The sequence below is a fragment of the Physeter macrocephalus genome, chromosome 13, assembly GCF_002837175.3.
Source record: "Physeter macrocephalus isolate SW-GA chromosome 13, ASM283717v5, whole genome shotgun sequence".
Classification (NCBI taxonomy): domain Eukaryota; kingdom Metazoa; phylum Chordata; class Mammalia; order Artiodactyla; family Physeteridae; genus Physeter; species Physeter macrocephalus.
Window position 1 is genome coordinate 53,942,252 of NC_041226.1, and position 26,243 is coordinate 53,968,494.

A 26,243-nucleotide genomic window follows, 5' to 3' on the forward strand; every position below is an offset into this window, starting at 1 on the left:
GGATACGGGTTCGAGCCCTGGTCTGGGAAGATCCCACATGCCGCGGAGCAACTAAGCCCGTGAGCCACAGCTACTGAGCCTGTGCATCTGGAGCCTGTGCTCCGCAGCAAGAGAGGCCATGACAGTGAGACGCCCGCGCACCGCGATGAAGAGTGGCCCCCGCTTGCCACAACTGGAGAAAGCCCTCGCACAGAAACGAAGACCCAACACAGCCATAAATAAATAAATAAATTTATTTTTTTTTTAATCTACTTTTTCAATATAACACGTATACATATAAGCTTATAAGAAAGTTTTAAACTCTCATCAATTATAAATTACCTTTTATTTTCACAAAAGACCTTTAAATAGAAGATTTCTTAAAACTTAGTAAAACTCTAGGATGAGGAATTCCTAGTCTATAAAACTATCCACTACCCACCCGCCTAACCCTGAAACTATGTTATTCTAGGGCCCAGTTAAACACTTTTCTGAGACTTATCAGACCAACAGTCTTTTTTATAGGCTGCAATGTGCCAAGAGCAACTCCTACCAGGTAAGTTCCCAGCAATGTACCAGCAGGGAGTATTCACTACAAAGAGAATAAATCAATTTAGAAGATTTTCAAAACTTATTTAGACCACAATCATCTTAAAACTTCTGAAAACCATCCTACTCTTCCATTCACATTAGGTTAACTGTTTGGAACGCTTAATGCATTTTTCCAAGGTCAAAATGGTACATCTATTTCTCTACAATCTTGAACAAAGAATACACAGGGCTAAAAATGTTCCGATGAACCCGTTACACCTCGCACTCATTTTCCTTTTTTAAATCTTTTAAACCCAGGAGAAAGACAAGGCTGCATATACTTCCGGTCATTCTTTAGAAAGATAATTCAAAATACACATTTTAAGACAACTATACTAAAAGGACCCTAAAAGCTGGTGCTATATATTCCTATCTTGGGCAAAAAGTTGTAGAGGCCTAGTTGCGGGAACGCTGAGCTACGGACACTGTAGGGTTCAGCCAGCTGGGACTAGGAAGCAGCAGATGAGGGATGGTTAAGAACAGCAGCCATCAGGATTCTATCTCCGCTTGTACCTTATCCCTCACTACTCATTCTGTCAAAGCAGACTTGTTCTGGGCCAGCTGAGAAAGGGATAATGGAAAGTGGAGTGGCCCTATCCCCTGTGAAAGAGAAAGGAAGAATTCCTGATGTCTCAAGAGAGTACAACTTGACATTCAACTTGGTGATTAACTATATATTCTAAATATTCATGTTATATATAAAACTGCCTAACTGCTTTAGGACATTTTTTGTAGCCATGAATTCCACTTCCTATGGTCTATCTACTGTCACAGTTTAGTTCTTTAGTAAGTCAAAAAAGATTCATTTATATTAAAACTTAGAGGCAATATTTATAAAACATTTAAATCTGAATTTCAATAAATTAGAATATTTATAATACTTACTGCTTCAGCTTCTGCTCGTGTCTTGAATGTAATTACTGCATGAAGTGAAGAGTCATCAATCTGACAATCTTCAATTTCACCATATTGCTTTAAATTAAAAAAAAGTATTTCCTCCAAATAAATATTTTGAAACATCCAAAATCCTAATGGTTTTTAAAATATTAAAATACCAATAAATATAACCAAGAATGCATAACAATTCAGGGTCATTAGCAGAAAGAAATTATGAATAATTCATTTTAGTACGTAATACTGTATGATAAAGGGTGTTCCTATTTTCTAATATTATTTACAATTCTATACTTTCTAGAACCAGGGTAACTTACACTTGATTGAACTATTCTTTAAATAGGGAAACAATGGTGAAAGATTGAGCTTCCTTATTGCCATTCCTTCTCTACTCATTATTCCAATTCCAGAGTATGTTAAATTCTTTCTAAAGCAGAATATTTAATCCTCAGAATATTCTGTGAGTTTTTTGTATCATTCCCAATTTAAAGATGGGGGGGGAGGTTCAGAGAATTTAAGTAATTTTTCCAAAGTAACTAAGTTAATTATCAGGGTGAGAGTCCAGTTTTCCATTCAAAAGTTTTCGATTCAAAACTTTAACTGACCCTGCTTTTACTCTTACTTTACCCTCCTCTAGACCACACTCCTTTAGGACATTTAAAAGCTAAACATATTAAATTATGCTTGTTTTGGGTGTGCTGGATTTTATTTTTCCCTGTGTAGGAAGATTTTTCTGCAAACAGCAGAAAACAGCACCTTTATCAAATAAAACTTTAGTCCTTTATATATCATTACTAATATCTTCTTTCTTACCCCCAAATAAAATTATAACGACAATCTCATTAAATACACACACTCCACACAGAAAAATTCTGTAGGGCATAGTAAAGAAAACGACCACAGAATCAGTCAGATCCCAGCTCTGTTAGTACTAGCTGTGTAAACTTGAACAAGTTACTTAATCTCTTCATGCTTCATTTTCCCGATCTCTAAAATAAGCATAATAAAGGTACCTACCTCATAGAGTTGTCAAAATACCTCATAATATAGTGAGTTATATAAAGCATTCAGAAAAATACCTGCCACAAAATAAGTGCTCTGTAAGTTTTAGCTGTAATGTTTATTACTGCTACTGGTTCCAATGGATAAATTAAAGAAAGCATTTTGTTAATCACAATTTGTAACCGTCAATGGTCCTTTGGTAATGTAGATTTTTTTCTCTGATACCTGTCATATGTTCAAATCACTGGTTGAGATAGAGAAGCTATCTTATTTAAAGACGGACAATTTTTTAAATGTGCATTACCACTACTAACTTTGAGAAGAGTTCGAATCTCCAAATACATCCAAGAATATCCATTTAGAGGCTCTGAATGTTTCTAAAACCAGAACCATTTTAGTCTCATCAAAACACATTCCTAAACTCACCTTGTTTGTCTGGATTATTTTAGCATATCCTTTGATAATTTCCTGATTAGCTGTGTAACTATATGTAATACACCTAAGTTATCTGGATCTCCTTCCCCTTAGGAAGGTGCAGAAACAGGGCGTGTAGTAGGGAAGAATCGAGCTACAGTATTTCCAAGCTAGAAAGCTGATTTCTTATTTTCTCCCTTTGAAGCCATAAAGCAGACGACTTTCCAGACTCAACATCCTTAAATATTAATCATTTTAGTTATTTCTTAAACATATACCATTTCTTTCAATACGTCTCCATGTCCTGAAAAAGTATAGTTTCACATTTGTAACTGCAGTTAACAGTCTGGAATATAACTGTCAAACATTTAAATTTGAATATTCAAAACATTAAATTATTTGTGTACCTATCTATAAGCTTACCTATCCCTCAAGACCCAAGCTCCAGCTTTACTACCTCTTGAAACTTTCCTCTACTGTTCTTTCACCATCATATACCTGTGTGAAAAATACTTCTCTAAGTTACTGAAGTATTTACAGTTTTTAATGAATTTAATTTGATTTTAAATTATTTGTAGTTTAACTGGTTTGTGTTAAACCATTATATGTAAAATCCTTGAGGGTAAAGAACTGGTTATTTACTTTATATCTCCAGAGCAATTACCCTAATGCTGCAGGCAAGACCGATGCTTTGTAACTAACCTTTGGGATACCACTAAGAATCATAACATTTAAGTTGAAAAGGGCTTTAGGCAGATATAATCTCCATTCTGCACACGAACCCAACAGATCCCAGGAAATCCAAGTAAAATAATGGATTAGCAGGGACTAGAATCTTATTTTCCTTCCTCATAGAAGGAAGTCCATTGCCATTAGACTGACTCCCTTTAATTATACCCTGGCACCAACTAAGGCAACGTCAAGATCGTATTCCAAAATTTTGTCTTGTGTCATTTCTAGGTTAGCTAGGTCAAGAATACAGTATTAACAAATAAAATTCCATCTTAATTTTTAAAAATCTCGATGGCCCATGCAATATGCTAAATTTTTCCTAAAAGTAAATATCAAATGAAACTAAACGACAGGACTTCCCTCTCTGAAACAATAAGGTCTAAATCATTCCTTTCATAATCTGAAGGCCTACTAAGTGTAAGCATAGTAACATTTCTTCCAGACAACGATTAAACAAAAAACCCCTAGAGCTTGTTTTTTTTTAGGTAAGTAACAAAGGATTATTATAGATTAATCAAAACCTTTGGTGAGATTAATGGGTTTAAATTATTCATTTCATTTTCACACTTTCCCCTTTAATATCCATTATCCCCAACAATGATTATCAGTATTTGTTTTGTTGGACAGTAAGAAAGTACCGCAAAATGAGGAAGAAGATCTTCTCTATCACTCTCTGTAAATGCAGAAATCTCCAATGCCCTGGGACGGTGATCCACCACAGCATGACCAGGCACACCTCGACCTCGACCTCGACCCCTGCCTCGGCCGTGAGCTGCCCCTCGACCTCTTGAATGAATTCCTCTACCACGACCAGATGAAAGAATCCCCCGTTTCGCAGCCTAGAAGAGATTAGACAAATAGGTTAAACATCACAATTACTAACACGAGCCAAGTGTTACACTCAGTCAGATGACTCATACAATCTGACATGAGTTATAAAATTTGATACATATTTACATATTCAAATAATGCCCTACAAAAGGATTTCATAATTTAAGTTAGGGTTTTAGTTTTTAAAGTGAAAGCAAATTTAGGTAGCTAATGAATTTAGAAAACAAAATAACATTAATTTAAGCAATGTTTTGAAATTAATAAATGTGCCTTTTCTACTAAGCCTCTACTCTCTAAGACATCAAACTATATCACAAAAAGACCAGCAATTCTTGAGTTCCAAATAAGGCACAGTGCTGAATGTTACTTCAAAAGTTAGTATAGGGACTTCCCTGGTGGTGCAGTGGTTAAGAAACCTCCTGCTAATGCAGGGGACACAGGTGCGAGCCCTGGTCCGGGAAGATCCTACATGCCACGGAGCAACTAAGCCCATGCGCCACAACTACTGAGCCTGCACTCTAGAGCCCGCGAGCAACAACTACCGAGCCTGTGTGCCAAAACTACTGAAGCCCACGTGCCTACAGCCCGTGCTCCACAACAAGAGAAGCCACCGCAATGAGAAGCCCGCGCACCACAACGAAGAGTAGCCCCTGCTCGCCGCAACTAGAGAAAGCCCAGGCGCAGCAACAAAGACCCAACGCAGCCAAAAATAAACAAAATAAATCTATTAAAAAAAAAGAAGTTAGCATAATGTAGACATACAAGATACCTATATATATGTGTATTTTTTTCCAGTTATGGCTTTCGAATATAGTGTTCCCATTTGTTTGCCTGCTGACTTCAGTATGTACAGTTATTTCAAATTCATCTTTTTTTTTTTTTTTTGCGGTACGCGGGCGTCTCACTGCTGTGGCCTCTCCCGTTGCGGAGCAGGCTCCGGATGCGCAGGTTCAGCAGCCATGGCTCACGGGCCTAGCCGCTCCGCGGCATGTGGGATCTTCCCAGACCAGGATACGAACCCATGTCCCCTGCATCGGCAGGCAGATTCTCAACCACTGCGCCACCAGGGAAGCCCCCCAAATTCATCATTTTGATCATTTACACTAACACCATCATACAATCAATGTAGCATAGTAACATATCCCACTTTATCGCTCTATATGAATAGCACACCATTCCTTCATTCCACAAATATTTAATGAGCACTTCCTGTGGTCTAGTCTTTACCCTCATGAAGCTCAAATCCTAGAAGGGTAGAGACATTAAGCAATCAAGTTATTTGATTATATTAATGAGAAGTGACTCAAAAATGAGGAAATGCTCTACTTAAAGATTTGAATATAATATTAAAGATCTGCAATGAATAAACTACTAGAATAAAAGTTCCATGAGGAATTTTTTTCCTTGCTTTACTCTCTACTTTATCCCCAGCACCTACAATAGCAGCTAGCAGATTGTAGAAACTTAATATTTGTTCAATGCATCAAAGAAGGTACAAAGAACAGCAAGGCAAGGGTGAGGGGTGGGGGTTAGAGCATGAACAAAGGAACCAAGGCTGAAAGGAACATGGTACGTCTAAGAAGGAATAAAATCCAGTACAGCTGGACCATATGGGATGAAGAGATGAGGCTAGAGAGACAGGCAGAGCCAAATCATGAACAACTTTAAGGACCACGTTAAAGATTTTGATTTTATCCCAAGAGCCATGAAAATCAATTAAAACATCTAAAGTTCAGAAGTAGGGTGATGTAATCAAATCAGTGTTTAAAATATTATTCTGGTAAAAGGAAAAGAGAACAAGCTGGGAAACCAGTCAGGCTATTACAATAGCACCAACAACTGAAGATAGAAGCTTAGTCTACAATGGTGGCCATGGAGATAGAGAGAAGTAAAAGAAACACATTTAAGACATACTAAGGAGGCTTCCCTGGTGGCGCAGTGGTTAAGAATCTGCCTGCCAATGCAGGGGACATGGGTTCAAGCTCTGGTCTGGGAAGAACCCACATGCCACGGGGCAACTAAGCCCGTGTGCCACAGCTACTGAGCCTGTGCTCTAGAGCCTGTGAGCCACAACTACTCAGCCTATGAGCCACAACTACTAAAGCCCGCTTGCCTAGAACCCGTGCTCTGCAACAAGAGAAGCCACTGAAATGAGAAGCCCACACACCACAATGAAGAGTAGCCCCTGCTCAACGCAACTAGAGAAAGCCCGTGCATAACAACAAAGACCCAACACAGCCAAAAATTAATTAATTAATTAACTAAGAAAAAAAAAAAGATACACTGGGGAGTAATATGTATAAAACTTGGTAATTAAATGTGTATGAATACTGAAGGAAAGGGAGAAATCAATGATGACTCCCAGATTTCTGGTTTGGGTAATTGTGTAGATGAATTTAGGGACAAAATAAGCACAATTTTTAACATGTTGAGTCTGAGGATGTGAGACATCCAAGTGGAAATGTCAAGCAGGCACCACTGCCAAAATCTCTGCAAGTATAAATATTTTAGTTTATTCATCTCAAGACAGTTAATTTTAACATTAGCTAAAGTAATTCATCTAAAATCCAAACAATAAACTTCAAAGGTCAAGGATTAATGTCAATAACAGCACAGCATATACAAAAGTATACTCTTAGGAACTTCAAAATGCCCTTAAAAAAGGGGTCCCTGGACAAGTAAGTTTGAGCAATACTGAGTATTTAAACATGTGTTTTTGGAGATTCACAAATTACAAGTCTCTAGAAAACCATATACAACACATGTTTATATATACACTACCAAATGTAAAATAGATAGCTAGTGGGAAGCAGCTGCATAGCACAGGGAGATCAGCTCGGTGCTTTGTGTCCACCTAGAGAGGTGGGATAGGGAGGGTGGGAGGGAGACGCAAGAGGGAGGAGATATGGGGATGTATGTATATGTATAGCTGATTCACTTTGTTATACAGCAGAAACTAACACACCATTGTAAAGCAATTATACTCCAGTAAAGATGTTAAAAAAATAAAAAATAGAATGTGGGGAAAAAAAAACACGTTTACTATAACCTCTTCCAAACTTATTTGGCCTCAAAAGCTTTTTTCACTAATACCTATTAACAAAATATGGAATTGGTGTGGTGAACGAACACACTGGCAAACACTACATTACTGCATATACTAATATTAATTGCAAACTAAAGTTTGGCCATCATAAAAGAAAAACAGAAGATGTCATTCAGTGTTTAGCTATATCATGATAAAGAATAAAAACATGGACTAATAATATAAACGATATTAGTAATGTTATTATTTATTTGCTAAAATTATGGGCCAAAATTTTTTAAATGATAATGTATTTTTTTAAAGTCGCATCAACACAGGCATGAAATCTCCAGAATGGTGAAAACACAATTTCTATATTAACATAAAAGGAACCTATCTTTTCCAAAACTTGTTATCTTAGGCAGGACACACAGACAACCATATCAGTTTCCCAGAGAATGCAAAATATATGCAGGTTTAATACACTATCCTATGGCTTCCTATGACAGACAAGACAGACCCTTAAGACAAGAACAATGGCTGCTAAATGTTAAAGTCTTTAATAGCTGGATACCAGTACTCAATACATATTTCTACTATGTTGGAAAAAGAAAATCAAGTTGCTAACAAAATTTGGAAAAACAGCATTATTTTCAGATTAAGCAAAAGGAATAAGCTAAAATACAAAAAATTAAATTGTGACAATGATAAATATAGACAAGTACCAACTACACTAATGACATAAATGTCCCTGTACTTCAAAATGTAATTCTGATTCTTAAACATCTTTTTGCTAAATGTTAAAAATTCTCATGTACAGAGATCAATTTTACTAGATTTTTCTTACATAAATAATCATATAACTAAATTATAAGTTAGTTTTTTTCTCTTTAACATCCACAGCACCATCTATAGGCAAAACTTAAGCAAGCATGTTCTTCAATATAATTCTACCACTAAAAGTCTGATCCTTATAGGAACTCAACATAACATGCCTATATATGCACAGAATATCTCCCTAAGAATATCTGAAAAGCCTTTAATAGATTTTGGTCCTAGGAAGAAAACAAACCAAAAATAGAAAAGGAACAAAATTCACTAGAAGTAGAGGGACTTGTGCATAAAAGTAGAATGGCTATCACCCCTCATTAAATACTAAGAGATTTTCTATTAGTTCTGAAAGATTTGCTAACCTCTTCCTCCTTTTCTACATCAACTCCCAATATGGGGCTTCCCTGGTGGCGCAGTGATTGAGAGTCCGCCTGCCGATGCAGGGGACATGGGTTCATGCCCCGGTTCGGGAGGATCCCACATGCCGCAGAGCGGCTGGGCCCGTGAGCCATGGCCGCTGGGTCTGCGCGTCTGGAGCCTGTGCTCCGCAACAGGAGAGGCCACAGCAGTGAGAGGCCCGCGTACCGAAGAAAAAAAAAACAAAAAACAACTCCCAATATGTTTGCAAGAGACTGCCAATGACTGCTGACCAGAATGAGAGGAATATATTTTCAAATAAACCATCAAGATTACAACTACTCCTCTTTAGCATACTGTGTGGCTATCATGAAACATACCTCCAGCTGTAATTCGGTATACTTTCTCCTAAGTTCAGTGACTTCTTCTCCAGCTTGCATCTTCTTATATAAATCCAGTTCTGTGTCAAGTAATTCTTTCTGCATCTAGAAAATAGTAATAAATATTTTAGGTGATGACAATTAATATCCTGCATTTATACAAAACTTTTTACAAAGAATTTTTTACACATTCTCATTTAATCCGTACATTTCTCCTCTATCTCCAGTCCTACCATCCTAGTTCAAGCCACCAGTCACCTCTGGTCTACACTATTGCACCAGCTTCCTAACTTGTTCCTACTTCCACTGATTTCCCTATAATTCATTTTCCATACAGAAGCCAGAGTGAGATTTCTACGGACTGATACGGAGTAATTTTCAGGAAATAACTGAAAAGAAAAACAAAACACCAAGGTGTTAATGAGGAATATACAGTATGTTTTTACGTAGGAAAGAATACATACACACACACCAACAGGGAGGGAAGAGTGGGGAACAGAGTGTCAAGGCTCAAACCAGAATGGGTTTATATAAACCTGTTTATATAACTTTTGAATCATGTTAAAAAAAAACTTCAAATTCAAAAAAAACTTTTGAATCAAAAAATAAAATTAAATCCGCAAGAATGACACGGAGGGTGATCCAAAACTGAATGCAGACAGAAATAAACCTAACTTTATCAAATTAATAACATAACCACACAAACGGAAAAACACATGATCCTACACCACAGGTCTGACTCTATAAGTGGAGTATATTATGAGGTTGTAAAGAATGCAAACAAATTCTTAATTTTATATTTAGTTAGTTGCTGGAAGTGGTATTGTTTTAGCAATTCTGGAATTATTCGAATGGATTACAGGACTGTGCAGACGTATACTGTATTGATGTTAGTGGGAACCAAGTTGTCATCATGGGAACAGGGAGATATGGCATAAGAGAAAGAAAGAAGAACCCTGTGGTATTAGATTAGAATGAGAAATATCAATATAAACTTATGATTATATATATACATAACTTATGTATATATATATATATATATACACACACACACATATATACATACACACACACACACACACCAAATACACACATACACTAAGTATAAGTATTGTATAACTCCATGGGTTTTTTTTAAATCACTTATTGTCACCTGAAATTAACTTGCTCACTTTTTTGTATCTAGTCAGTTAATCTATCTGAATTTTCTCCCTTTCAATCATTCATTCTGGAGACCTCACTGGTGGTGCAGTGTTTAAAGAATCTGCCTGCCAATGCAGGGGACATGGGTTCGAGCCCTGGTCCGGGAAGATCCCACATGCCGCATAGCAATGAAGCCCATGTGCCACAACTACTGAGCCTGTGCTCTAGAGCCCGTGCTCTGCAACAAGAGAAGCCACTGCAACAAGAAGCTCGCGCACCACAACGAAGAGTATCTCCCGCTCGCCGCAACTAGAGAAAGCCCATGCGCAGCAATGAAGACCCAATGCAGCCAAAAAATAAAAATAATTAAATAAATTTATTAAAGGAAAAAATCATTCATTCTGTACAGTGACATCAGATTGTTACTTCTCTGTTCATTAATGTTTTATACCACCAATTACTTACAAAATAAAGCTCAAACTCCTCAGTCAAGCATTCCAGTACCTATATCGTTTTGTCCTCTAGCTACCTTTTCAAGATTATCCATAACTATTTGTCTAATTACTGACTTTCTAACTACAATTGACTTTCTAACTACAATGTGCAGGGTTCAAAAGATGAGTAGAGTTTGCTTGTTTGTGTTTATTTACTTATTAATTACTAGAGAAGGAGAAGAATGGTAGTATATAATGATCAAATTTTGAGCAAAGAATATTAGCTAAAGGAAAACTGAATCTTAAATAATGCAGTGTTTTAATGTTTTTTTAACAAGTAGTAATATGAATAACAACACAAATTGAAATACCTGAGTCTTGGTTTTTATACTTTTTGGAAGACAGCGTCCAGGAGAAGCAGCTTTGACCTCATCTTTCAACTTGGTAATATTTTTTGTCAAAACCTCTAAAGTTTTCATTATTTCTGCTTTATCTTCAGACTTCATTGCTTTGTTTTTCTCCAGTTTTGAAATTAACATCTGGCAAATTTTTAAAAACAAATATATAAGACACATTCCTACTATTATTTAAAAAGCAAACATGGCAAAGTAAATATAAAAATAAATAACTGCTACTTTTAGTTTATGTATTCATGACAAGGCTTACAATCACTGAGACAGCAGAATAGCAGATTGGTGATGCTAACTATCTCAATTCAAGTCTTAATCTTGGTTTACGTTGTGAAGAACTATACTACTATTTAAGTCTCTTAGAACATAAGTTTTGTCAAAGCATACAACCGTAAGAAATTTAATTCAATCCCTGAAAAGTTGTCATTTTGAAATAGCAACAATCTTACTTTCTAATCCACTTGCTGATATTACTGATTCTAAGTATTCCCACTCCAAACATAGTCCGCAACCCAGAAAGAATCAGAGGAAAAGTTTTACGGTTTCCCTCCATATGAGATATTAGAAAAACGGCATATTTAGTTACCTACTTTGTCAGAGGGAACAGTAACTGGCTAGGCTAAGAACAATATGCCCGACATAGACAGGAAGTAAGAAGATAAACATGGTAATATGGAGAAGACATCACAAAGTATTATAGGTTCTCTGAGTCAAGATGGTTTCAGTTTTGGGTGTAAAGCATTGTGATGTCTCTTTATCAAGTACATACAAATTTAAATTAGAAAAGACATACATTTTAAACCAAAAGGTAAAAAGTCTGTATATTTTCAATATTTTCAAGTGTCATAACTTTTATTACCAGACATAATCAAGAATTGACACTAATTAAATGCCATAACTAGAGCAACACTGTACAAAATACTGCAAGCCACATAATTTTTAATTTTCTAGCAGCCACCTTACAGAGATAAAAGAGATACATTAAAGTTAATTAAATACATATTCTATTTAACTCATTTTATCAAAAGTAACATTTCAACAAAAATTCCTGGGATGTTTTACCATTTTTCTTCATACTACATATTTGAAATCTGGTATGTATTTTACACTTACAGCACATCTCAATTTGGATTAGACACATTTCAAGTACCTGATAGTCAGATGTGGCTCTTAGCTGCTGTACCAGACAACACAGGACTAGAGGATCCCAAGCCAATTAAAGAAAGGTACATATGTCAACAATGAGAAAAAGGTTCCATTTACTATCTATTGAACTACTGTGCAGCAACATACCTGGATAAATATTCCTTATTTTCACTTCAAGTTGATAGTCATAGCTCCGTTTAAACTAATCCATTTCCCAGTCCACTGTGTAATGTATATTACACAATGTAATAAATACACTTCATCCCCAACATTTTATCAATTAATATATACATTATTATTGATAAATATTTCAGTTTTACCATTATCAATTACAGTAAATATGTTTCTCAGGACTACCTACAGAGTGTAAGATTAAATTCACTAAAAATTATGACACATAAATATATTTTTCCAAATCTAACTTTAATATTTTACCTTCTGTGTTTCAATGTGCTTTTCTAAAATTTCTTGTTTTCTTTTCCTTACATCCTGCTGAAGTTTCAGTGCCTCCTAGAGAAGGGATCAAAAATATTATTAGAATATTTACCATTTACCTTTCCAATAAATGGAATTACCCAAGAAGACAGAACTGGCTGTAACTGAAGAAGCTTGGCAACAAAAATGAAATGCAAAGTTTTCCTATGTAAAGCTTAAATAAGTACACAAGTTTCAAAAATCAATCAGGAGAGCCTTTCATTCCAAGAAGAAAATTAATATTTACTAATATATTAGGGAAAATAAAAGTTCAGTGGCAGCCAACATATACCTTTCTTTTAGCTCTATTTTATGATAAGCACTGAAAAAACACATACATGCAGAAAAGCTTCCCAACCTGCAAATTCTGTACACTACTATACTTACCTGTTTTTTTTTCTGTGCTTCATTATTATCAACTGCAGAGGTGGAAACAAGTAAGGTTTTTTGTGCAGCCTTCAAAGCAGCTGGATTATACACCGTTTTTGTTAGGCCAGTAGATGTAGACAACACCTACCAATACAAATTCAATTTCTCAAAAAATGTATCAAGCATTCATGATTTCCTGAGTACTATTTCCTTCAAAACTCTAAAGCACTCCTGCCAAAATCTAGCACACTGAACTAAAAGTAGTATATATTTGTAATAACTAAGTCACATTAGTGATTTAAAAGAGAAAGGGTATGAGTGAGGTTTAAACTATAAAGTGAAAAAATTTTTAATTAACACCATATACCTTTAGAAGAAAAGCAAAAAGCAAACATACAAAAACTTCAAATCAATAAAAAACACTGCCATTACTATATCACTGAGAAAATATTAGGTGTTGAATACATTACTAGTATTCCCAGTGACTACAGCAAAAACTGTACACAAGAACACAGCACAAGAGGAAATCAGACACTGTCCTGCAAACAATTTAAAATGATCATTTGAAATTTACATTTCTGAAATTAACCTTACTACTACTTTCTCTCTCCATTCTTTTGCTAGCACTGCTCCTACTTTAAGTGACCTTATTCCCTTAAACTCAGCTCAGGTTCAGCACAACCACTCCAGATCTCCACAAAGCTCTAATCATTTATTTCTTCTACCTAGGTCCTTCGATGAAATATTATTCCTATTAAAATATTTAGTAAAAATGACCTGATGACATATTAATTTATTTTATATCTCTCTCCCTATCTTCACTATAAGAGCCCTGAAACAAAAAAACCATGTCTTTCTCCTCTTTGTGCTTCCTCTAGTACCTAAACCTTACTACCAACTACTTATGAGACAATGGGTAAATTCAGGTACCTGCTTGGGCCTCAGTTTGCTCATTAAATCAGAAGTTCAACCTGATGGTGCCTAATGTCCTCACAAACCCCAAAATTCATTCCATGAGGGTAGGGATTTTTTTGCTTGGTTCACTGCTTTATCTTCAGTGCCTAGAACAGCACCGGGGCACACAGCAAATACTCAATAAACACTTTTGCACCAAGTTAAAATGAAATGATGGTAGATCAGAGTGGATAATCTTTTCCACACAAAGGTCAATTTAAGAAAATTAAAGTGGGGCTCCCCTGGTGGCGCAGTGGTTAAGAATCTGCCTGCCAATGCAGGGGACACGGGTTGGAGCCCTGGTCTGGGAAGATCCCACATGCCGCGGAGCAACCAAGCCCGTGAGCCACAACTACTGAGCCTGCGCATCTGGAGCCTGTGCTCCGCAAAGGTAGAGGCCGTGACAGTGAGAGGCCCGCGCACTGCGATGAAGAGTGGCCCCCCGCTCACCGCAACTGGAGAAAGCCCTCGCACAGAAACGAAGACCCAACACAGCCAAAAATAAATAAATAAATGAATAAATTAAAAAAAAAAACAAAAAAGAAAGAAAATTAAAGTGTACAGGCTGCCTTTTTTCATCCTCCGAAAGCAGAAAGTTGTAGGTTCCATAGAGTGGTTGGTTACTGGTTCTTGGAAAGGAGTTTAGAGATCCCTTCAAAGAGAGATATGTATGCTATAAAATCTAAACATGAAACCATGTGTGTGAAGAGTGTAACTTCCCAGAGGAAAGAACACAGTTTCCAAAGTCTTAAAGGAGTTCATGACCTAAAAGAGGTTAGAAGAACTACATAAATAGAAGAGTATCAATGAGAAAAAGAGCCCTACTTTCTCACCACTAAAATGTAAATAACTGGGTATATCAGAGAAGTAGCAATCTGGACACTACTTTCTAATCTTTTATCATAAAATTAGATTAGGGAACATCACAAAGCTTAGGCAACTCATCACTATTCTAAGTATCCAAGAACGTCTTAGCCTCTAAATGAAATAAAAACGTAGAATACTGTAACTGCACTAGTTCCATACAGCACATCTGATGCTTAAAAATAAAGGTTCTTTACAATAGTTGATGTGTATCAAATTTTGATAATTTTCTTCAATAATGAAAATACTCAAGATATCACTAACAAGTATGAAATGGTTGCATTCAGTAAAATATAAAGTAGACACATTTAGTTCATAGTCTAACTTGTCACATTCTCTGTAATTCTAGAGGAAAAGTTATTCCATGCTACCTTACCACACCATACAATGTCAAACTGTATGATTATACAGGGTGAGATAATAACTTTATAAAGGGAGAAACACAGGATAATCTGCAGAAGAAAGAGACTGAGTGCTCATAAACTGTCTTCATCATGAAGATTCCATAACAAGTTGAACAGTTGTGACCAAAAAAGGATTTCTATACTCAAAGTTGGAAACAATATCATAACCCTACTTTCTAGTTTCAAAATGTATATTATCATAAGAGCTATGAGAAAGCCAGAAGTAAAGAAACCCATATAATTTGTTTAATTCAGCATTTCTCCAGTTTCAGTGAGTAGGGAACACTCCCTTTCCAAGTACTGTTATTAATACCAGATATCACACTAAGGATTGCTGTTGCAAGGTGAATAAAAGTATCTGATAACAGTAAGAAGACTCCTTTATTGCTACAAGCATCTCACTTCCTTGTTTTTTCCAGGAACTTCCTTCTGTAAAAACAGAACATCAGCTAACATATTTCACTGAGCTTAAGATATCACTGCCTAGGAGACACACTGTCATTTAATATAACCCTACTAAAGGAAAAGGGTGCCAATTATAATCATAAATACCAACAACTATAAGATGTAGCCCAATTCCAGAGGTGTAAAAATGTGAAAATGAAATGTCTTAGAAACAGTGAACTATATGATTACAAATATTGCTCACCATCTGAATCTATTAGGTTCCAGAGTTTAGATAGTAAGAGTCTGAATAGCAAGAAATATCTGTATTTTTCAAAAGATGAGGATAGAGTTATCACAAAAGAGAAGAAAATTTATTAAAAATGAAACCAGTGGAGGGAAGTAACGAACCCAACAGAAAAGATGATGCTACGATTCTAAGAATATAATAAAAACATAGTGGTCTTTCTAAACAACCAGACCTCTATTTTCCAAAAGGGTTTCTGCATGTGCTGTATTTTTACATATTGACCTTATTTCCAGTGACCTTATTGTATTCACTTATTAATTCCAATCGTCTGTGAATTCTTTTGGATTTTTTACATATAAAATCATATCATCTGTGAGTAAACACAGTTCTGTTTCTCCCTTTCCAACGTTTCTGCCATTTATTGTATTTTATTTCCTTATTGTAGTGGTTAGGCCCTATACTACTGGAAAAAAGTGATGAGAGTGGGCCTCCTTTGCTGTTCCTGATCTCAGGGGGAAAGTATTCAATATTTCACCATTGAATATGTTAGCTGTAGGGGTTTGTTATTTTGCAAATATACTTTGTCAAAATTAAGGAAGTTTCTATTTCTAGTTTGCAGAATGTTTAATGTGACTAACTAATTTTACCACATTTTTTTTCCTACTGAGATAATTACATGGGGTCCTTCTCCCTCCCTCCAACACCTACCCCATCCCTCCTCCCAACCCTTTATTTTGTTAAAATGGTGAAATAAATGATTTTCAAATGTTAAATCAACCTTGCATTTCTGGAGTAAACTCTACCTGGTCAGGATGTATTATCTTTCTCATATCACTGTACATTTGCTAACATTTTACTTAGGATTTTGCGTTTATGTTCATGAGATATTGGCTTGTAATTTTCATTTCTTGTAGTACACTTGTCAGGTCTGGTATCAAAGATCAAATTGAAGACAATTCATAAGATGAGCTGAAAAGTATCACACGCTTTGTTGTTAAAATATACATCACTAATACCTCTTACTTCCCAAGATAAAAGCCAATTCTCCAATAAAATAGAGGTTATAATCCATTAACACCTCCTTATCTTACTTCCTATATAAAATATTACAAGTCATGACTATTATTAGTACTTGTAAAAAAAAAATAGATTTTTCTCATAGATAAAAACGGAATAAAAAAAGTATTTTGTAAAAATTACCTACTGCAAAAGAAGGTTATTACAAATTAAGTCATCCAAGTATCATTTTTTAATAACCAGTGCCCAAGTTAAAATCAAATACAAAAGAAACATAGGTAGGATGCCTCAAAGCAACACTCCCAATAAGCTAGTTCTCACAGGTGTCTAAAGCAGAAGTGCTTTGCTTAAATGCAATAAAAAGACAGTATTCTGAGGAGTTATGTGTAGGAAACTTATTAATATATAATTACCATATAGTCAACTTTTATATTAAGTAAATAATCAGCCTTTCAATAAATCTCAATGTTCACTTATGATATTCCCTTAAAGCAGCATACAGGTGTTTTCTGTAGCAAAACTTAACTGGGAATTCTAGTGAGGACCACGGGAGTTTACTTTAAAATTAAGTTTATCAAATATTTTCAGGAATTAACGATTTTATTTCTTACAAGAAAACCAAGTAGCTTAAAAGAGACAAAGGGACTGAAGATCTTGCAGAGAAATATTTTAACATCAAAGAAAAAAATGTTTAAGTCAGTAATCAATTTTTGCTACAACAGCTTGGTTCCCAGAAAATTCAGCATAGCAAATAATTTTATATAAATCATATTTCTCTGTAAGAAAAATAATCCTGGTAATAATCCTGACTGAGTAATCCACAGAATAATCCTGACAGAGGCCAATCCATTTTTTAAAATTAAAATTAGTCAATAACAGTTATGAAAAGAAATGATCATACATTTCCTTAATCTTTATAATAAAGTAGCAAAATTACACAACAAATTTTAAAAATCAAAGGGTTACTTAAATGACTGTATTTTATCGTTACAGAAACAGAGAGTAAGACTTATCCAGGATCATCCAGAATGTCAGCTGCTAAATCCTAACAGCCAAATTCTCTATATGACATGCAATGTTCCTTCAATTATGCCACACAATTTCCCTTTTAAAAGTTCCATGGTACAGATGTCAGCTTATCATCATGCAAGGGGACCAGGATATATTTTTAGATTACCAAAAAAAAAACCCTGCTAAGGAACAATAACATCCTGTACCATAAGTCTGATATACCTAAAACTGATATAAGAACATTAAATATTCAACTGATTAGTCAGTTTACCTTCTTAGAATTTAGAAGAGCTTTACGGGGATAATTTGGACAGTCTAAACCTTTTTTAAAAAACTAACCAGGATGGACTTCCCTGGTGGTGCAGTGGTTAAGAATCTGCCTGCCAATGCAGGGGACACGGGTTCGATCCCTGGTCTGGGAAGATCCCACATGCCGCAGAGCAACTAAGCCTGTGCGCCGCAACTACTGAGCCTGTGCTCTAGAGCCTGCAAGTCACAACTACTGTTGTGACTTGTAGTGCATGCCACAACTTGTAGTGCATGCCACAACTACTGAAGCCTGCGTGCCTAAAGCCCGTGCTCCACAACAAGAGAAGCCACCGCAATGAGAAGCCCATGCACCGCAATGAAGGGTAGCCCCCGCTCGCCACAACTAGAGAAAGCCCGCATGCAGCAACAGACCCAACATAGCCAAAAATAAGTACATAAATAAATCTATTAAAAAAAAAAAAACTAACCAGGATGGTATATGCAGATGCCACCTGTATTCTTCATAAATCTCTCTAGAGTAAGCTGAGGCACTCAAACATCATTTTACTGATCACTCTACTCAAACAATACCTATTTAATAGCTATTACAGTATCTTAATATTTAGCAGTAAAAATCAGGTTTTAAGTTTCCTCTTTCTTAGCCCTCTCACATGCAATCTTAGAATAACAAAGAATCACTAGAGGGTTTAGTGGGTGCTATTTACAGGAAGGGGATAAAATTTTTCATTTGTGTACTTGTTTGCTGTAACCATGACAAAAGATATTGTTTAGATGCAAGGTTTGAGTTTTCCCCAGCCTTCAATTAAAAAAAAAAATTTAAATAACATTTGATGATGGGGAACACTCTCCTACTCTTCCTAAGACTTCTCTGAATCACTGAGCTCTAATGATTATGCAGTAAAAACCCTTATGGACTAGGGGAATAGAAATAACCAAGAATAAGCAAAACCAAAATGCTATTCTGTAAACAGGTTCACTGAAGATGACAGGAAGTTACATACTTGTAAATAATTGCTTTCCTTAGAAGATTCTTTACAATATTTACTGAGTAGTTTTTTTTTTCATAAACAGCCCACTACCATTAGTGATTTTTCACAAATACACTTAATGCTAACTATATTAGCAAATTTATACTATCAATTCCAAATCTGGACACCTTTCATCTAAAGCTATACAAAACACATTAAAAAATAATGAGAACAAGTAGCAAAACACGCTAGAAAAGTTCTGTAAAAGCTATAATTAGTACACTTCAATTTCAGAATCCAAATCTTGACATAAACAGATCCTAAACATAATCAGGGTTGTAGACCTCACAAGAATTGCTCAGCACTATACTAAGTGTAACAGCCCTTATATTGTTATTTTATTCCTTAGTTACTAATTATCAAGGAGGATAAAAATAATCAAAGTAAATATTTAGATGCTGCTAAATTTAGTGGCATAGACTAAGCCACACAAATTGAGTGGTGGGGGGCATATATGGAAAAGTCTGGAGGTTTCATAGTAGAGGTTAGAGAGATTTTCAATTTTTAAAAGAATGACTAGAAATCCGTTAGGCAGAAGGAAATCACTCCAGAAAAACCACCATCAAAAAAAAGAAAAAAGAGGCAGGAAATAGCAAGAGACAATGAACAGAAAAGGGCTCATTAGGGTAGAAAGGAACAACTAAAGCAGAGGTAACAGAACCACAATAACTGAGGTATGATGAGTTATGGATCAAGCAAATTTAGCTGAGGAAATGAAAGTTTCTGTATGAAGTTAACATTAAAATAAGTCTGAGAGTAGAATGGTGGCAGTGTAAACTACAGGAGGGGGATGCCAGCCCAGCGGCCAGGGAACTGAAGGAGACAACTGGATGACAAACACAAGTGAATGACTCTAAGGCTTCTAGACTGCACAACAAGGAAAATGGTGGCATCACTTCCCGAGGTGGATGGCTAGGAGGAGAAATTAATTTATAGGGGAAATAATGAATCATTTTAGGCATTTTATGCTTAAAGTAATGCTGAGGTGCCCAAGAAGAAAATGTGATATACAGAATGAGATTCATACTCAAATTTCTAGAACTGCCGAAGTTTAACACAGTAAATAAGGAAAATAATATACTGAAGAACCAGTGAAGAGAGCAGGTCAGCTATTTCACGGGATGCTCTAATTATCTATAATGTCAATTTCCCACGTAATCTTCATAATGGAAGGAGCCATGGACTAGAAAGAAATCAAAGACCCAGATTCCAGTCCTAGCTCAGTAACTCACAGTATATAGGTCAAGCATAAAACTATTTGGGGGTTACCTTCCTTAAGGTGAGGATAAAGAAATGAGAAAGATTATCTAATTCTAATATTCTGTGATTCGACATACCTCAAAAAAGACTAAAGATCAGGGCCATTCACTCATACCTAAACAGAAAAAAATAACACATCCACACAGAACTATAAGACAGGTCCAAAAACGTTCTCAATTTAATCAGCATTTGCTCCCCTCATTTAAAAAAAGAAATGACTAACTATATTGTCAGGCTATACACAATAGCTGTTTGTAATAAATAAAAAACTTATTTACATCATTCTTTCTAATTTACAAAATACTCTTTAAATAATTGATTTTATTTAATCATCATAAAAACCCGAAAGACAAATATTACCATCACCATTTTATTGATGAGGAAAAGGGTTCCGAAAGGTTAAGAGCACTGCCCAAAGTCATGCAGTTAGTAAGTGAAGAGCCAGAGCTCAAACTCAGGTAAAATTCCTAATTCATGGCCCTCTCTATAAGGTTGTCAGAGTTTTCAAATTAAAATGTATGATATCTCTAAAGAAAAAATAGTAAATAAAAACTAAAAACAAAAAGAATGGAACATAAGGAAATACAGTGAGCAGCAGGTATTAAAATGCTGATGCAAAAAGTAAAAAGAGGTAGGCAAATATTTTTCTTTTTCAGCAAATGGAAAGCAAAAAGGTAGGAATAAAAGATACAATTAAGAAGCAAGAGTTTGGAACTATGAAAAAAATTAAAAAATTAAGATGCCACCTGAAAACATTTATGAAGCCAAGACACACACATCATGCTATTCTTCTTACCTTTTCAGTTGCTGAAACAGATGGCTTTGATACAAAACCCAACCTGTCCTTCACAGATAACTTAGTTACATTCTAAAAAAATTAAAATGGACATATTCAGTGTTTCCCCAAACATATATAAGTCTGTAGGGATTTTGAACATTCTGATTCTACTAACATATACTAACTCTGTAAGTATACTGATGTTAATAACAAAACCTTGGGCCTTCTGCAAAGACAGAGACAGAAAGAAAATGTTTGGAAAAAGAAACAGTATACAGTATTACTCAATCATGGAAAATTATGATGTAAAACAAGAGGTTTGAACCAGGTGGTTGCTGAAGTCCCCTCCAGTGATACAGAACCATACATTCTTAGAATCCTACGTTGACAAGTAGAAAGTTTGTACATTCTAAATATTAGATTTGAGTAGTTAAAATACGTGCCTGCTTTGTGAGCTTAAAACAAACGCCATTCTTTCCTAAAGTATGTTTGTTTTATAGCCAAATACACTGTATTTGGTGATGATTTGGGATAGCAGGATTGGAAGGGTTTTTTTTAGTACCTAATAATTTACTAATTTACATTCTGCATGTTTTTATAAAATCTCAATATCTTACCCTTCAGGAATTATCTACAAAGACTATTTTAACAAGGTGGCATCCATTAGCTACGTAGGATACTACATCCTAACTATTTCACACAGCAAATATTGAAACATAAGAGACTGAGGGTGGAGAAACAAGAAAGTGCCACTCAAGTGTGGAAGGGAGGGAAGAGAATGGCATATGGAGAAGAGAATTTGAGAGTCAGGAATAAGTGATGAAAAGTTCTGAGAGAGCTGCATAACTAACTTCAAGGTTTAAGCCTTCCCTTCCCAAAAGCTGTCAGTTCAGTCTACTGCATAATTATCTCTAGAACAGCATTCTAGTTAAGTAAAAGATGATGGGAAAAATAAGATTTAATGTACTAAAACTTTACATTTTAGACAGTTTTGCTGGAAAATGTCTCCTCTACAAAGTGAAAAAGTATTCTCATAAATAAGTAATAGCCACAGAAAAGAATTTAAGATTCAAATACTATAGGAAAAGCAGACTGTGAAAACGTTATTGTAATGGTAAAAAAAAAATTTTACAAGTGGTGTTCAAATACGAATAGACCATCATATTTCTGTATAAAACGTATATATAATACATACATATATATATTTATATATATATATATATACAGACACACAATTAATTAGAATTCAAATCACCAAGGGAAACTAATTGACTGAGAACCTATTACATGACAGGCACAGTAAGACTTTTCATTTACCTGAGGAAGTTCTGAACTGGCACTCTGGGCTTCTGCTGGTTCAATAGTACTTGAAGGTACCGGACCCAACCGCTCTTTGACTGACTGCTTCACAACAGGCAAAATGGGCTGCTGGACTAAAGGCTGCATTACCTCAGAACAAGAAAAACATGTTAAACAAGTTGATTAGTTCATGAGCATGGAAGGTAACCTTTGTTATTGTTACTAAGTTGCCCATGCAGAGAAAGTTTTAAAAGTGCAGCTCAAAACCTAACCACCTCCCAAATTCCTTCACGCGTGTATATAGATGCATAAAATATTTATAAAGTAGAGGAAAAAATCAAAATCTAACCTTCACTATCTTCTGTCTCTTTTTTTAATTAACAGAAGAAAGTTAAACAGAAAAACAAACTGCTGTAGTACACCTCTGCAAACAATTAAACTTTACATATTCATTGATTCACTGATTGAAAGAGAGAAAAAGAGGGAAGGAAGGATTTCCAATATGAACCAACAGTCTGAGTTTCTAGAATACACACAGCTACCATGTACTGGAGTATCTCCCATGTACCAGGGACTGTTCTATATGCTTTACACATATCATCTTATAATTATCTAAACTAGGGATTAATGTCATAATAAAATGAGAGAACAGGTTAGAGAAGTTGCTTTTAAAAAACACTGTGCCAAGAGCATTCCAAGAAAAGCATTTAATTTCACACAAATTTCTCTCTTACTTTTGGAGAAGTAGTTTGTAACTGCTGGGTGCTTCCTTCTCTGTGCCAATAAACCTTAATAAAGCGATTATTTAGCACTGCTTCTGTACTTGATATTGCTTTCTTTGCTTCTTCATATGTTGCAAATTGGATAAGGGCACCTTCAGGATCACCATTATAGGCAACCTAAGATTTAAAATATTAAGCACAGTGAATTTGCAAATGAATCTGTTGCTTCATACAGTAAAATTCCCCAAGAAATGAAATATTGGTCCTCTAAGTAAGAGTCTATCTTTACACTTCCTTATATCTAGATTATTACCGTAGCCTACTTTCACTCCAGAAGGAATGGTAACTGAGGACCGTTCAGAGTGGAATCAGAGCCTCCTCTATATAACACTTAGTAGAGAATGCTCACTGCACAAATGTTAAATACAAGCATTAGAATGTTTCACTTTCAACCCCCAATATTAAGGCTATGAGAAATAATCCTTATGTCACTGAGTGACATGACTTAGATCCCCAGAGTCAGAAAAAGGCAGTAAGCTACTTTGAAAGGAGTGATCTCTAATTGAAAATTACAGAAAAATCCATCTGTAAAATTTTCCAAATTGGTAACTCTCACAAAAATATTTCCAAGAGCATAAGAAAATTTAAGGTGGGCGGGGGGGAGTAAGATCTACAAAACAATAGCAACAATCACATTTTACACATAAGGAAACTAAGATTCAAAGAGTACATGATTCTGTAGACCCATACAACGAATAAGTAGTAGATCCAGGGCTTTTTAGTGTTCAATTTCCTGTTCTTTCAATAACACCAGTACTTTCCAAAGTGTGTTATATAAAATACTGGTGATGCAAAGCAATACAAAATAGGGATTAAGCACACAGACCCTGAATCAAGCAACCTCGCTCCAGATAACAATACCCACTCAGTAGTTGTTAAGAATAAAATAGTAATTCATGTAAAACAGAGCAGTGGGGTGGGGAGTTCTATTAGGATAAAACTAAAGGGTTTCTTTAAACTAACTTTCAAATATATGTATTTTATAAATAATAATGCAGGTAGTATACAGATACAGCAATAGGACCTGTACAGAGATAAGATACCAATCTCACCAGTAACTGAGGAAATAAATACAAGTTGAAACAACCCTCAGCTTTAAACTTCCTTAAATTTAATATTACTAATGTAGTTAACTGTATAAGGAAAAGAACTTTTTAAAGTCTAGATCTAAACCTGGTAGATAAATTGAATTGCCATAAAAAGATATTTAGAGATATTCAAGATACAGTAAATAATTATAGGGTAATATGTATACTAGGGAACCACATACTTTTAAATACGTACATATTTTTAAGTTTGCATACTGATTTATAGGTAGATACATACTCACAGAAATACAAAACAAAAAGTCCAAAATAACACATGGTAAATTGTTACCAATAACGTAATAATATTATGGGTATATATGAGAAGAATGGAAGTGACAGAGAGCTGAACACATTTTCTTTAAATTCTATATAAATCTCTACTGCCCCACCCTTTTTTGTTGAACTTTCTTTTCATTTTAGGGATTGACTGACTGATTGACTTGGCTGCGTTGGGTTTTCATTGCTGCCTGAGGGCCTTCTCTAGCTGCGGCGAGCGGGGGCTACTCTTCGCTGCGGTGCGGTGGCTTCTCTTGTTGCGGAGCACGGGCTCTAGGCACGCTGAGGGCCTTCTCTAGCTGCGGCGAGCGGGGGCTACTCTTCGCTGCGGTGCGGTGGCTTCTCTTGGTGCGGAGCACGGGCTCTAGGCACGCGGGCTCAGTAGTTGTGGCTTGCGGGCTCTAGAGCGCAGGCTCAGTAGCTGTGGTGCACGGGCTTAGATGCTCTGCGGCATGTGGGATCTTCCTGGACCACGGATCAAACCCATGTCCCCTGAATTGGTAGGTGGATTCTTAACCAATGCACCACTAGGGAAGTCCCTCATCTATTACTTTTTTTTTTTTTGCAGTATGCGGGCCTCTCACCACTGCGGCCTCTCCCGCCGCAGAGCTACTTTTATAATATTATTTTTTTAAATGGAAAGAAAACCGATTTTTCCAAAATATCAACTTAAGCTGTACTCTCTAACATTTATTCTTATCAGATTATGGGATATAATTCAGTTCAAAAGAATGCTGCACCAACTGGAGAAGAAGCCCAACATTATTTGAACACTTTCAACATATTACATAATGTAAACTCAATAATAAATAACCTCACAAGTAACATATACCTAAGCCAAGGTCTAATTTTAGGCGAAATCAAATACAAATTCCACTGATATTTATCTTAAAAGATGTTCAAAAATAGAAGAGAAAAAAGTAAATGTTTAGACTGATTATGGATTACCTGGTATTTGGGCCCCCAAAGTATCTATTAAATGTGTCCCACCACAGGGGCAGCAAAAATAAATCTGACTGAAGCATTCTGCTAAGGTGAACTAAGGAAATGAAAACTACTGTAAGATTAGATTTTACCACTGTGGTTATTTAACTTTGCTGTAATTTTACAATAATCTCTATTAGGTAATAAGTGTATAATAAGATCAATCAAGTCTCCTGCCTTTTGAAAGTAAATATGTTATTCAAAATCACACATTTTCCTAAAATAAAAAGTTTCACTTCATATCCAATTTTCTAAACTTAGAATATTTACAAAGTTTCCATAATATTTTCTTATAAAACTATTTTTCTTACTATATTAAGGTTCCCTCTCTAAATAATTAAGCAGAGGCAACAGAATCACTTCAAAGCTCTTACCTGTAAGTTAACCAAGGTTCCAAATCGACTAAAATGCTCATTAAGTTTGCTGATATTATTTAATTCTGGAGGAACTTTTCTAAGTTCAAGTTTGGTATTTTCATTTCCAAACTGAACCTTTTTCTGGAAGCCTGGGCTGTTTGTTCTATTAAAATTTGGTCTGTAACAAAAATCAAGTTAATTAATACATTCATTTATAAATCCTGAT

At 35.5% G+C, this 26,243-nt stretch overlaps 1 protein-coding gene across 16 annotated transcripts in view; it reads right to left on the reverse strand.

Annotated features, from left to right (window-relative positions):
- The window catches only part of RBM26 (RNA binding motif protein 26), an 84,393-nt gene that overhangs the window by 17,090 nt on the left and 41,060 nt on the right, over positions 1 to 26,243 (reverse strand). For 12 of the 16 annotated variants that reach the window (XM_007114406.3, XM_055089584.1, XM_028497768.2 and 9 more), the window contains exons 11-20: positions 26,036 to 26,195; positions 23,266 to 23,430; positions 22,550 to 22,681; positions 21,251 to 21,322; positions 13,031 to 13,156; positions 12,605 to 12,679; positions 10,985 to 11,152; positions 9,037 to 9,141; positions 4,251 to 4,451; positions 1,456 to 1,542 (exon numbers count right to left, since the gene is read on the reverse strand). In XM_007114406.3, the coding sequence (XP_007114468.1) occupies positions 1,456 to 1,542; positions 4,251 to 4,451; positions 9,037 to 9,141; positions 10,985 to 11,152; positions 12,605 to 12,679; positions 13,031 to 13,156; positions 21,251 to 21,322; positions 22,550 to 22,681; positions 23,266 to 23,430; positions 26,036 to 26,195 (1,291 nt within the window). Of the gene's footprint in view, positions 1 to 435; positions 1,171 to 1,455; positions 1,543 to 4,250; positions 4,452 to 9,036; positions 9,142 to 10,984; positions 11,153 to 12,604; positions 12,680 to 13,030; positions 13,157 to 21,250; positions 21,323 to 22,549; positions 22,682 to 23,265; positions 23,431 to 26,035; positions 26,196 to 26,243 lie in introns of those variants that run through there. The other 4 variants (XM_007114407.3, XM_007114412.4, XM_007114411.4 and 1 more) reach the window with 2 other exon arrangements.